The 12,667-nt window shown below is 54.4% G+C and overlaps 1 protein-coding gene across 2 annotated transcripts in view; it reads right to left on the reverse strand.

Moving 5' to 3' along the window:
• The window catches only part of WDR90 (WD repeat domain 90), a 31,597-nt gene extending 19,117 nt beyond the window's left edge, over nucleotides 1-12,480 (reverse strand). For both annotated transcript variants that reach the window (XR_009278758.1, XM_058849615.1), the window contains exons 1-16: nucleotides 11,483-12,480; nucleotides 11,217-11,393; nucleotides 10,826-10,943; nucleotides 10,066-10,236; nucleotides 8,766-8,889; nucleotides 8,357-8,424; nucleotides 8,153-8,262; nucleotides 6,918-7,136; nucleotides 6,189-6,257; nucleotides 5,150-5,260; nucleotides 4,493-4,638; nucleotides 4,209-4,266; nucleotides 2,890-3,008; nucleotides 2,338-2,499; nucleotides 1,606-1,733; nucleotides 147-263 (exon numbers count right to left, since the gene is read on the reverse strand). Coding sequence is in view for 1 of the 2 variants with exons in the window: in XM_058849615.1 (XP_058705598.1) it covers nucleotides 147-263; nucleotides 1,606-1,733; nucleotides 2,338-2,499; nucleotides 2,890-3,008; nucleotides 4,209-4,266; nucleotides 4,493-4,638; nucleotides 5,150-5,260; nucleotides 6,189-6,257; nucleotides 6,918-7,136; nucleotides 8,153-8,262; nucleotides 8,357-8,424; nucleotides 8,766-8,889; nucleotides 10,066-10,236; nucleotides 10,826-10,943; nucleotides 11,217-11,393; nucleotides 11,483-11,593 (2,008 nt within the window). In the remaining variant the exon portion in view is untranslated. The remainder of the gene's footprint in view (nucleotides 1-146; nucleotides 264-1,605; nucleotides 1,734-2,337; nucleotides 2,500-2,889; nucleotides 3,009-4,208; nucleotides 4,267-4,492; nucleotides 4,639-5,149; nucleotides 5,261-6,188; nucleotides 6,258-6,917; nucleotides 7,137-8,152; nucleotides 8,263-8,356; nucleotides 8,425-8,765; nucleotides 8,890-10,065; nucleotides 10,237-10,825; nucleotides 10,944-11,216; nucleotides 11,394-11,482) is intronic.
• Nucleotides 12,481-12,667: the final 187 nt, after the last annotated feature.

Here is a 12,667-nt window from a genome sequence, read left to right on the forward strand (position 1 = left end):
AAGACTTCCAAGCCAGTGAGCCCTGGGAGCAGCACGTGTAACACAGCCCTCAATCATGGGGATTGCTGTGGGAGCTGTGGCAGTGAAGCTCTGGATCTGCAGCAGGAGATGTGGAGCTCTGAAGCACCACTCTCACCTCTACTCACCTGCCTCTAGGACAGCAGCTGAGAAGTCCAGTGGCCACAGCCTCACGTAGCCATCCTCTGATCCCGTGGCACAGAAGGTCAGGGACATGCTGATACTGGTTATAGCAATGCCAGGGCCTGGAAACCCAAAACCAGCACCTCTTTATACAGGTGAAACAAGAAAACTCAACCTGAGAGGGGAAGAGCTTAGCCTGGTAGTCCACCCACACCAGCTGGAGCCTGAGGAGGATGAAGGACCCCCACAGTGACTGGCACAAGAGGCTGAAGGGTCTCAGCCAGCCCTCCTCAGGGCTCCCAACTCCTCTTTACCATTGTGAAACTCTTGCCAAGCACAAAAAATTCCTACCCCTGCCATATTTTTGCCTCAAACAGGATTCTATAGCACAGGATATCCCAGATTAACTGCCTGAGGTACAAAACCTTTCACTGCCATGTCCCAAAGCCTCTCTGTAGAAGGGAGATCCACAGACTGGGAGTTTTTGATTTATAGAATCATTAAGGTTGGAAAACCTCAAGTCCAACCATCATCCCACCACCAGCCCATGTTCCCAAGTGCCCATCCACAGGCTTTTTGAACATTTCCAGGGAGAAACTGGGGAGCCAGTTTCAATGCCTTATCACACTTTCAGTCAAGAAATTTTCCCCAATATCCAACCTAAATTCAGGTATAAAGGCCATAATTGAGAGCCAGCACTGAGACCAGAAGGCACCAAGGACTCTGTTTCATCTTCTCTTGGGCCCTTTCTTGCCCATTAAGTGAGAACTGTAGTTACACACCTCTCAAAAGCCAAATTATAGATTAATTTGTTCAATTTGCCAAAGCAAACTATGAACTAAGTTTTAAGATATCACAGCAATCACACTTGAAAGTGAATTCTTCCTGCTGTTCAAGTTAATGGAAGAGCTGAAAGTTGCTCTACTTAATGGAGAGCAACAAAGATTCCCCAAACACTGCACCAGCTGAATAATGAAAAAATCCCCAAATTCATCTTTTTTGTTAATCTTAGTTCTTTTTCCATCTCTCCATTAAGCCTCCCATCAGCAAATGAAGACCTTGTTTCATGTTTCTAAAAGTAGTGTTTCTCTGAAAGTGCAATCAGCATTTAAAATGCTAAAATCTTTCTTAAAACGATACTTTGCTGTACTAAGGAAGATTATTTGCAGTCCTTAAGAGGCAAATAGCAATGATCTAATCAACCCCAAAATAATCCTTCAGCAGTAGGTAAAGAGCTGGTTGGTTTGAGCAGATTTCTGACCCTGATGGTGGTGGAGGTGGTCCCTGGTTGTTGTCCCCCTTTCCCTGCCTGTTCCTGCTCCTGATCCCACCTGAGCTGCTCCTGCTCCCACCTGAGCTGTTCCCTGCCTGTTCCTGCTCCTGATCCCACCTGAGCTGCTCCTGATCCCACCTGAGCTGTTCCCTGCCTGTTCCTGATCCCACCTGAGCTGCTCCTGCTCCCACCTGAGCTGTTCCCTGCCTGTTCCTGCCCGTCCTCCTGGGGCTGTGCTGGCAGCAGGCGCCGTGCACTCCGCACACAGACATTCTTGTAGTCCACCTCCAGCACGTGGCCACTCCTGCTGCACACAAAGCTGTAAAAAAAAACAATCCAGGAGAGACTTGCTTTAGTAAAATCCACCTTGGTTTACCTTGGTTAAACTGGTTTGTCCAAGTCAGAGCTTCCTATTTGGTTTCCTGACCCTTTGGAACGGAAATTAGCAGAAGATGCAAAAGCTTGCCATAAACTCCAGAAAGGAGCCTCCCTCTGCCACAGGCTGGCTGAGCTGACAGCTCTGCCTTTGTGGGACAACATGAGGTGGCAACAAAGGTCTGGCTTTGATGATTAAAATAAAACAACAAAGTGTGTGTCTGTGTGCAAGAGGATGTGTACCAGGCTCCTCCCACTGACCCAGGAATCCAACAGAGAGCTTCAGGTGGGGAGAGAGTCACTAAATATGGCAGAACAGCAGCCTGGCAAGAGGAAAGAGGCTGTTCTGTGAGCAGGCAAATCCCTTTTGGGAGGTGACACATAATGACTGGGGGGAGCCCCTCCCAGCTCCAAAAGGCAGCTGGATGTTGAGGGAGAGCCCCAGCAAAGTGCCATGGTTGAAGGGGAAGGCAAATGCTAAGCAGGGAGAGCTGCAGAGCTCCCTCCTGCTGGGCTGCCCAGGACAGGTGACAGTGACAGGCCCTTACAGTGCACGGTCCTCTGGGTCCTGCTCGAGCCCCGGCCCCTCCTCGAAGGCCAGGTCGGTGAAGTCCAGGGAATGGTACTCGCCCAGCTTGACGGGACACGAGCGCAGGGCTCCGCTCCGCACTCGCCACAGCCTGATGTTGTCCCGGCCACACGACACCATCCTGTCCCAGGAGACACGGCCTGAGCACCAGGATGGGGCTCCCCACGCCCCTGAGGGAAGGGCAGTGTCCCAAGGGCCAGTGACAGTAAGAAGTGAGAACAGGAATGGCAACCAGATGGCTGCAGCACCACAACTCCCCCGCCAAGCTGTGCCAGAGTTACTGATTAAAAATGGTTTGGGGTGAAGGGACTTAAAAGCTCATCTTGTTCCACCCCCTGCCATGGGCAGCAACACTGTTCACTATCCCAGGTTGTTCCAAGTCCTGTCCAACCTGGCCTTGGGACACTTCCAGACATGGAACCCTGTGCCAGAGACCCCCATCCTCACAGGGAAAAATTTCTTCCCAATATCTAAGAATCAATACTTTCAATTTCTTTTCCTAGCACACTACCTGGTATCATCAAAAAAAGCAATCTTCATAGCCTGGATGTCCACATCTGTGTGTGTTTTGGTCAGCACAGTCACACTTCCACCACGGGTCACCTGAGCAGTGTTCCACACCACCACCATCTGAAACAAGAAAATACGATGGGAGAGCTGCTCAGAACCTTGGCAGCAGAAGAGCTTTTCATCCAGCAGCTGCTCCAGAGCTGTGCACAAGGTATTGATAACAGAGCTGGAGCAGGGAAATAAAACCCATTGCACAGAGGGTTTAGGACAGTCCAACAGCTTTGCAAAGCTTCATGGCACTATCCTTGTCTGAAATCCATAATTAGAGGTTCTAAATCCCAGAGCTGCCTGGCAACAGGGCTCAGACTTGGAAAGAAAATCCACAGAGCAGTGGGAACTCTGCCTGCTGGGATACAGGAGCTGTCCCAGGGCTGAGGGAGCCAGAGGCAACACATGTCCACTGCTCAGTACAGGTCTGTGTGCCCTCAGTGCCCATCACTGGGGCTGGAGTCAAACCCTCTGCCTAAAGCAAAGGGGCAGGTGCCTGCAGAAATGCAGGAGGATGCTCTGCATTCCAGCACAGCGTTAAAAACCAAACCCAGCATCACCTCAGAGGCTGGGATGGGTTGAGGCACCACCCTGAGAAAGGCACTCCCCCAGCACCCCCATTCTCCCACCCTGCTTTCATCCCACTGATCCAAGCTCCCACACAGATCACAGAACGCTGCCACATGCTGGGAAAAACACCGAGCACTGTGTGGTTTTTTCCTTCACTTAGTGATGGCACAGCTAATTGCTGATGGTCGTCACTAAAGGATGAAAACAGTGGATGAAAAACAGTTCCACTGACAAAACAAAACCTCCAGTCCCATGGAACAAGTTTATTTTTGACTGCTACACGTGGATCTGCGTCATCCCCAGCTACAAAGGTGGGCGGCAGCTCCAGTGCCCCGCCACCCCTTCCCACAGCAATGCCTGGAGCTGGAAGATTTCACCTCACATCTTGTCCTAAATGCTATTAAAATAAAGATATAATCCCATCACCCTGCCTGGGTCCTAGCTGGGACCACTTCAGGGATAGAACAGCCTCAAGGCACAACCCCAGCAGGTCTCTCCAGCTGCTTCCAAAGGGAATTGTTTGCTTGCAGCTGAGGAACAGCCACAAGCACCAGGCAGAGTCCCAAGGCAGCTAAGGAGAAAGGGATGTCCCCCAAGAACATGTCTAGGAAAGCAGAGGACAGAGGTTTGCCTGGAAAATAACTACAGAATGTGGGAGAACAGCTCTCTCAGGGAAACCTCCCAGCCCATGTCAGCTCTCACCGTTTTGCTGTGCGCATCCCTCCCGACACCACACAGAACAGCTCCACTGTGGGAAAAGCTGCAGGAAGAGAGACCTAGTGAAAAACAGCTCCTTGTACCCTGGGTTCATCCTCACAGGGCACAAAAGTGGACAATAAAAGGAGACAAGGTGTGGGGATGGGGAGACAGCAAGACCTGGGGGACAAGCTCAGGCAGCTGTAATTCACCCCTGGCTCATCACGCAGGAAGAGCACAGAGAAGCTGCTGTGCTGAGATGCTGAACACACACAGGCACTGACACCCACCTGAGGGACACGAGGGACTGCAGGTAGGTTTTGAAGAGGCAGAGGCAGGTTCCTGTGGGGAAGTCCCAGATTCGCCCCACGCTGCGGGGCCCGGCCTGTGCCGAGGCCAGCAAGGTGCTGCTCCCGCTGAACGCCAGCACCGACACCTGTGGGAAGTGATGCCTTCAGTTGTAGCTCTCAGATCTTCCAGATTCTGCACTGCATTAGTGTGTAACTCTGAACTTCACATCACGTGTTAGCAAATTCTCCTCGGTGTAGTCAGACACAACAATCCTTTTCCAGCCCAAGAACCAAAGACACAGTTGCAGCTTCAGGCTCAAAAAGTGTAAACAGCAAATTGAGGAGAGCAGTCTGGGAGGATGGGACTGCAGAACCTGGAGCTGGAATTGGACAATTATCCCAATATAGAAATGAACCAAAATTTATAAAAGTGTGAAAACTCATGACCAGGTGTCCACCTTGGGTGTAGCCCTGGCCAGGCTCTTGTACTGCCCAAGGTGATCCTTTGAAGGTGTTTTTAATAAATACCCACTTTATTCCTTTAACACTGTCCAGCCTCTGTCCCAGGCAGCCTCTCAAGGCATCAGAAGCACTGTGAGACAGGAGCCAGGAGAGCTGGCACCAGGGTGCAAGGACAGGGCTGGCATCAGGACTCACCTTGTCTGTGTGGCCAAGGAAGAACCTCTGCTCGCCAGTCTTGAGGAGCAGGGCGACGATGACGGCGTGGCAGGGGTACACCACAGCCGTGCTGTCCCGTGTCCACAGAGCCTGCAGCACCAACACAGGGGACACAGCTCCAGAACTGCCCCACAGCCCAGGCTCAGAGTGATTCCCCAGCCCTGGAAGTGTCCAAGGTAAGGTTGGATGGGGTGTGGAACAACCTGGGCTAGTGGGAGGCGGCCCTGGCCATGGTAGGGGATGGAATGGGATGGGCTTTAAGGTCTGTTCCCTGTTATTCAACAGCAGATCCAAGGACAACAACATTGCTGGAAGAGCCTTGAACTGACTGAACCAAACCAACCCTTCTTTTACCCCAACACAGACCCAGTGTGCCACAGAAACAATCCAGAACACAGCCCTTCCTTTCCAGCCTCCAACAAAGCAGCACCAGTTTTAATGTGTTAAAAAGATGTGAAATTCAGTGAAAGGTCTGATGAGAAGCAGCTGGGGGGGCTCAGCCTGGACCTTCTGCATCTCCACAACTCCCTGACAGAAGGGGGCAGCCAGATGAGGGTCAGGTTCTGCTCCCAGGGACGAAGGAAGGAAACAGACTCAAGTTTTGCCAGGGAAGGTTGAGGTTGGATATTGGGAAAACTTCACAGAAAGGGTGGTCAGGCACTGGGACAGCTGCCCAGGGCAGTGGTGGAGTCACCATCCCTGGAGGGATTTAAAAGACACATGGATGTGGCACTTGTGGACATGGGTCAGTGGTGGGCCTGGGAATCCTGGGAAAACCAGCTGGAATGGATGTCCTTTGAGGGCTTTTCCATCCTATGATTCTGTCTAATGGGGCCCATAATTTTTAATTCACCATCCTAACAGCACAGCAGTTGTCACAGATGCTCAGGCCCACCCACTTTGGGATCATTTTACACATCAAGCAGTGCCACACTCAGCTGCATTTCACAGCTCCAAAACATCCATATCCTGGCCACACAGTGACAGATCAACTCCCCAGATCATCCAAGCCACTCACCCATTTGCTGTTGCAGCCTCCAAAGCCAATAATTGCTCTCAGCTTCAGGATGGGATCTGGTACAAGCCCCTGGAAAAGAAAACCAGACAGCACCATCACGTTTAGAGCCAGGCTGGGATCTTCCCTCCATGGAGCACCCCAGTGCCATGGCTCAGCTCTCTCTGAAGTACAGAGGCAGCTTTGGGTTTCTCCTCTCAGAGGGGACAACTTTAAAGCATTTAACCTGGCAGAGTCCAAGCTGGCAGCAGGAGCTGGGGTTTCTGAGTTAAGCAGCTCTCCCATCCAGCCTCAGTGATGCCCAGGGCTCTGGGAGAATCCCAGACTGGTTTGAGTTGGAAGGGACCTTAAAGTCTATCCACTTCCAAACCCCTGGCCACAGACAGGGACACTTTCCATTATCCCACACTGCTCCAAGCCCTGTCCAGCTTGGCCTTGGACACTTCCAGGGCTGTCCTGCAGGCCAGGGCTCACCCGTGGGATGGCATAAGGGCCAGAGCCCTTCCTGTGCACACCTGGGCAGACCTATGGCTCAAGGGCAGCATATCTGAACTCAGGGTGCCTCTGTTGAGGCAATAGGGTGCTGGTGGGAAGAGCTGCTCATCAGAAAAAGGCATCTTTTGGATTCTGTAAGTTTAACAAACTCCAGCGTGAACCTTGCATTCCCTCTCTCCCTTCATTAGAAATGAACACCCCAGAGCCACCTCATGACCCCTCCAGAACTTCACTTACCTCCTCTGAGCCAGGGGCAGCTGGGGTTGTGTGTCCCCCGCTCTGATGAGCATAGACATGGATGCCACCATCATCACTGAGCGGCAGTGGCTGTCCCGTGTCCCCCACAGCGTGCAGCCTCTGTCTCTCCTCTCCAGCAGGCACAGCTCTCAGAGGCCCTGGGACTGCCAGGTGAACCTCAGGGATGCTTTTCGTGATTCCAGGACACTGATGTGGCACCTGAGAAGGAGGAAAGCCTCAGACAGAGCTCAGTTCTCCTCCCAGCGCCCTCCACCTGCCCAGGGGCAGAGACAGGGAGACACCCACGTCTGTCCTGAGGGCTCTTCACAGCAACACAGGAAAAGGAAAAGATGGGGAGGGAGAGGCAACCTGGCTTGGACAGGTTGTTAACCAGCTGCTCTCCTTACACTCCCAGTATTGTCAGTGCACAGTTCATCTCCTCCAGACAGCAAACCAGAGCCTTGTCCAAATGCTGCTGGAGCTCTGGCAGGTTTGGGACCACTGCCCTGGGGAGACTGCTCAGTGCTCAATCACCCTCTGGGGGAAGAACCTTTATCTAATTTCCATCAAAACCTCCCCTGACACAGTTCCAGCTGTGCCCTGGGTCCTGTCCCTGTCACTGAGGTCAGAGCTGCCCCTTGGGAGGAGCTGCAGCCCCTGACCTCAGTCTCTTTTTCTCCATCTGATCAAACCAAGTGACTGCTGCACCCCTTACTCTTCCTCTCTAGACCCTTCACCATCCTCATGGCCATCCTTTGGACACCCTCCAACAAGAGAGGTTGTGCTCCTCAGTTTCTCCCTCTCCACAGCAGGAGGATGGCTTCCCCCAGTCCCTCTCCCAACACCCACCACCACGCTGGTAAGCTCCCACATCATCCCAGCAATCCCAGCTCCACGCATTGCTCTGCTCCCTGAGGGCACTGATCACATTCCTTAGACTCCAGACCTCATTTCCTTATCCATAATTTGAAGACACACCGATCTGCTGCCCCCACAGAGACAGGGAAGACGGATGTCTGGAGATTTCAAGGTGCTTGGTACATCTCCTGTCTCTGTGCTACACCACACTGAACCCCCAGCCAGTCACTGCAGGGCTGTGGTCACCAGACCGTGCCTGGAACAGCTGCCAACAACAACAAGCTGCTTCTACATCTTAAATTAAGACACAGATGCAGGGAAAAGCTCCATGGGAAGCAGGAAGGAAGGAGCTGCAGCCTCCTTCACAGTGCACTTACAGCTTTGGGCCTGGTTATGTGCTCGACATGGGACAGGCGGTCACAGACTGCTCGGGGGAGTGTCACCAGCTGGGTCAGTGGGTGGCTGGGCTCCTCCAGGACGTGGTCACCTGGGCAACACAAGGAGCAGGTCGAGCTCTTTTGGAAACCCAGAGCACCCAAGAGGGGTGGCACAGCCTGGGCTGCTGTCCCCAGAATTCCCACCTGCCACAGGATGTGGGAAGCTCTTCTGAATGGAGTTGTGCAGCAGTTTAGCTCCCTCAGATGGGAACCTGAGCAGAACCAGAGGAAGGCAGCATGTCACAGGGATATTGCATTGGCACCTGGCAATATCACTTGGTACCTCAGCCTGGCACTGAGGCCTCTTCACTGTCTCTTATGAAATCCCTCCCCTTTTGCCTCATGGTCCTCCAAATACAGGGGTACCAAAGGCAGATGACACCAAGGGTGTCTTTGACAACAGCACCTAAATGCTGGAGGTGGGGGGACCAAAATGCCCACCAGAGCCCCAGGTTCACCTGGATCTGTAATTCCTTAAGTGGCACTGCTTATCCTGCCCTTCCCAGGGGTGTGGGGAGGCCTGGGAGCTGCAGTGGGATCAGAGCAGCCATACCTGATGTAGTCATAGAGGTCGTGCCACTTCTGCCCCTTGGGCACAGGGAAGGCAAATTCCCGGGGCATGGGAGCGACGCCGCGGCAGGACAGGTCACTGAGCCGGGCCTCTGCCAGTGTCACACCTGGCAGGACAGGGACACACACACAGTCAGCTCTCCAGGCACAGGGAGCTGCCTGAAAGCACCATGGGATACGGGCACAAACCACTTCCCACCTGAGAAACAAAGATCACGAGCCTGAGGTTTGCAGCAAACCCACCTTGCACAGGTGCATTCCTCTAACTCTCAACCTCCAAAGAAGAGCCCAGAGCATAAACCCTTGGACTTCAGTTATAAACCCCCAGGCTATAGATTTGTGTCATCTCTGTTCACTGATTCAGCAGTTTCACATGATTCCTCTTAAAGCTCATTGCCCATTTTCTTATTTCCTCCATGGAAAGTGAAACAGCAAAGGTTTCAGGAAAGGTGCAGTAAGTTTCAGGAGTTTCAAAGCAGCACCTATAACTTCTTCCTCACTGATGCTTCCCAGCAAGCCAGGCAGTTCAGACTGAATTCCAGCACAAAAAAGGAAAGACAGAAAACAAAGGATTTCACCAAAGTACCTCTGCCATGCTGAGCAGGTGGATAAAAAAAGCAGGTTGGAAGATTTTTGACACAAAAAAAGCACAGGCTCTTCCAGCAGATAAAAGCACAAGTCTTGCAGAAGTGAGGCTTGATGACACCTTTCATTCTTACCCCTGAAACAAGTTCTAACCTTAGAAAGATATTTAACTTTGCTCTTTTCATTCACTTTTACAGCTGGAAAATGAGAGGATGCTCGCCTCCAGAGTTTGGGAGACTGTATTCCATTCCAGATTTCCTTCCAGTGCCTAAAGGGGCTCCGAGAGGTGAGGGGGGATTTTGGACAAGGGATGGAGGGACAGGACACAGGGAATGGCTTCCCACTGCCAGAGGGCAGGGATGGATGGGATATTGGGAAGGAATTGTTCCCTGGGAGGGTGGGCAGGCCCTGGCACAGGGTGCCCAGAGAAGCTGTGGCTGTCCCTGGATCCCTGGAAGTGTCCAAGGCCAGGCTGGACAGGGCTTGGAGCAGCCTGGGATGGTGGAAGATGTCCCTGCCTGTGTAGAAACTGAACACTGTACCAAGTATTTTGTCCCTTCTGTTCCTATCATAAAGTACCAGCAGACCAGTGCTCTGCCAGGGCTGCAAACTCAGCTTTGAACCCCCATGGGCTGCCCCCAGGCTGGGCTGGAGTCTCAGGAGAAAGCAGAGGCCAGCGTGAGCTCTGAGCTCCTCACCTGGCTCGAACAGCAGGTCGCTGGTGCAGAGGTTCTTCACGAGCAGGTTGGAGCAGAGTTTGACCCCCCTGAGGTGGCTGTACCTGCGGCTCAGGTACAGGGACAGGATGGAGGGCAGGTCCAGCACCAGGCACGTCCAGCGCACGTCAGCCGGGGCTGCTCCAGCAGCACCTGAGGAGAAGAGGACAGGTGGGAAAAGGGATGGTGGGAAAGAGCCTACAAACATGTCATTGCTGGACAGGAGACACAAGGTTCACAGGGTTCAGTACAAAATGTTTACCAGGCAAGATTCCCACCAGGCCTGTGCCAAGTGGGAGAAGGGAAAACATGCCTTGTAGTGTCAGGGGTGGGGAAGGACAGACAGGCATCCCACCACCCCCATGGGCTCATGCCTGGCCTGACGCTGCACCCCCTGTTTGGGAGAACAGGGATAGAGGACAGCCCAAGCAGGAGCTACAGCTCTGCCCTGGCTGCAGAGGGACTCCTGCTCAGGCCCACCACTATCATCATAACATCCTGGAATGCTTTGGGTAGGGAGGGACAACCTTAAAACCCATCTCATTCCATCCCCCTGCCACGGGCAGCGACACCTTCCACTATCCCAGGTTGCTCCACACCCCATTGAAGCTGTCCTTGGACACTCCCAGGGATGAGGCAGCCACAGCTTCTCCTCAAACACATCGAGCCAACTTGAGAACTCAATTTACTTTCTAACAATTTACTTTGGTGGTGGTGTGCCAGCCCAGCCCCAGCTCCTCACCCCGCCGGGCCGTGCCCTCGTTGGCTGCTCCGCAGACGAAGGGGAACTGGAGCCAGGTGGCCGTGGATTTGAATTCCTTGAAGAGGTTGGAGAAGGAGATGCGAACCACCTGGTTTTCCTGAGAAGAGACACACACACGGAGCTTTAGTCACCCTGGTGGCTTTAGCAGGGAAATGCTGCAGAGGAGAAGGCATGTGGCCCTGTCTCCTGTCCCCTCCACATCCCCCGGCCCCAGCAGAGATACCACCAGTATGGAAACCATCTCCAGCCTGGGGTCACCCACCAGCAGCAAAGAGCAGCCACGTCTTGCAGCCCCCAGGCCCACCAGTGCCACCCCCAGTCCTTCAATGAGCCACAATGACAGTTTAAGAGGCTACCCTGTGTCACTGACCTCGGTGGTGACATCCAGGTGCACGAGGAAGTGTTTGCGGGGCAGGGGCCTGAAGAGCAGGTAGAAGTAGCGCCCTGTGAGCCCCAGGGATTGTGTCCCTGTTCGTGGCAGCTGCAGGTAGCTGCTGGCTGGGTTGGAGCCTCGGATTCGGTAGATTGTTCCCTTCAGCCTCGTGTCCTTTGGAAAGCAGGGAAAGATGGGGGTAGGTCAGCACTGCCCACCCTTGGCCAGTGCCCCCCACCCCTCGGTGCCAGTGCCCCCATTACCGTGAGGGCAGCCACGTCCCCCTCCTTGGCAGAGCGCTTCCACTCCTCCACACGGAAGTGCTTGAAGATGTTCAGGTAGGGACGCTGCCAGGCTGCCAGCACCAGGATCATCGGGGGATGGAACCCCAGTCTGGACACCCCCCCATTGCCCCTGTATGCCCCAAGGTCCCTGCCCCATTAGCACCCTGCATGTCCCGAGTCTCCCCAGCCCCAGTGTCAACCTCGTGATGTGAGCCTGGTGACGCCCCCATTATCTCTTTACCCCAATTCCCCCCAGCTGTGGTGACACCCCCAAGCCCCAGTGTCCTGCTAAGAATCCCATTACTCCCTTCCTTCAGGCCTCTCCAGCCCCAGGAATGCCCCTGGAACCTCCAAGCCCTGAGCTCCTCCAGTCCCAATGACATCCCCACCACCTCCACACCCCTGACCCTGCTCTGTGCCCCACACACGGTGACAGACCTGGTGACCCCATGCTCCGCGTCCTCCCACCCTGGTGACAGCCCAGTATCTCCATGTTCCAAGCCTCCCCAGCCCTGGTGGCACCCGGTTAACTCCATGTCCAGAGCCCCCATGCCCAGTGACGCCCTCAGTGCGTGCAGCCCCCCAGATCCAGCGACACCCCCGGTACTGCCATACTCTGAATGCCCCACGCCTGGTGACAGTGTCCCCGGTACCGCCATACTCCCAATGCCCCACGCCTGGTGACAGTGTCCCCGGTACCGCCATACACCCAATGCCCCACGCCTGGTGACAGTGTCCCCGGTACCGCCATACTCCCAATGCCCCACGCCTGGTGACAGTGTCCCCGGTACTGCCATACTCCCAATGCCCCACGCCTGGTGACAGTGTCCCAAGCCTCTCGGCCCCAGTGACGATCCCGTTATTCCCGTGCTCTGAGCCCCAACTCCAACCAACCCTGGCACCGCCACGCTCCAAAACCACCAGGCCCCGGTGCTCCAGGGGTGGCCCATGCCCGGAGCCCCCCCATGACCCCTGTGCTCCCCCATCCGCGGTGACACTCCCGGCACCCCGGAGCTCTCATAGCCGGTGATGCCTCGGTTCCCCCATCCCCACGGACACCCCACGTCCCCGCCATGCCCGGGAACACCGTGCCTGCCCCGTGCCTCCCCCGTGCTCAGTGACGCCCCCGTGTCCCCCATCCATTACCCGGTGTCCCCCTCCCAT

Source organism: Poecile atricapillus, chromosome 14, assembly GCF_030490865.1.
Source record: "Poecile atricapillus isolate bPoeAtr1 chromosome 14, bPoeAtr1.hap1, whole genome shotgun sequence".
NCBI classification, from domain to species: domain Eukaryota; kingdom Metazoa; phylum Chordata; class Aves; order Passeriformes; family Paridae; genus Poecile; species Poecile atricapillus.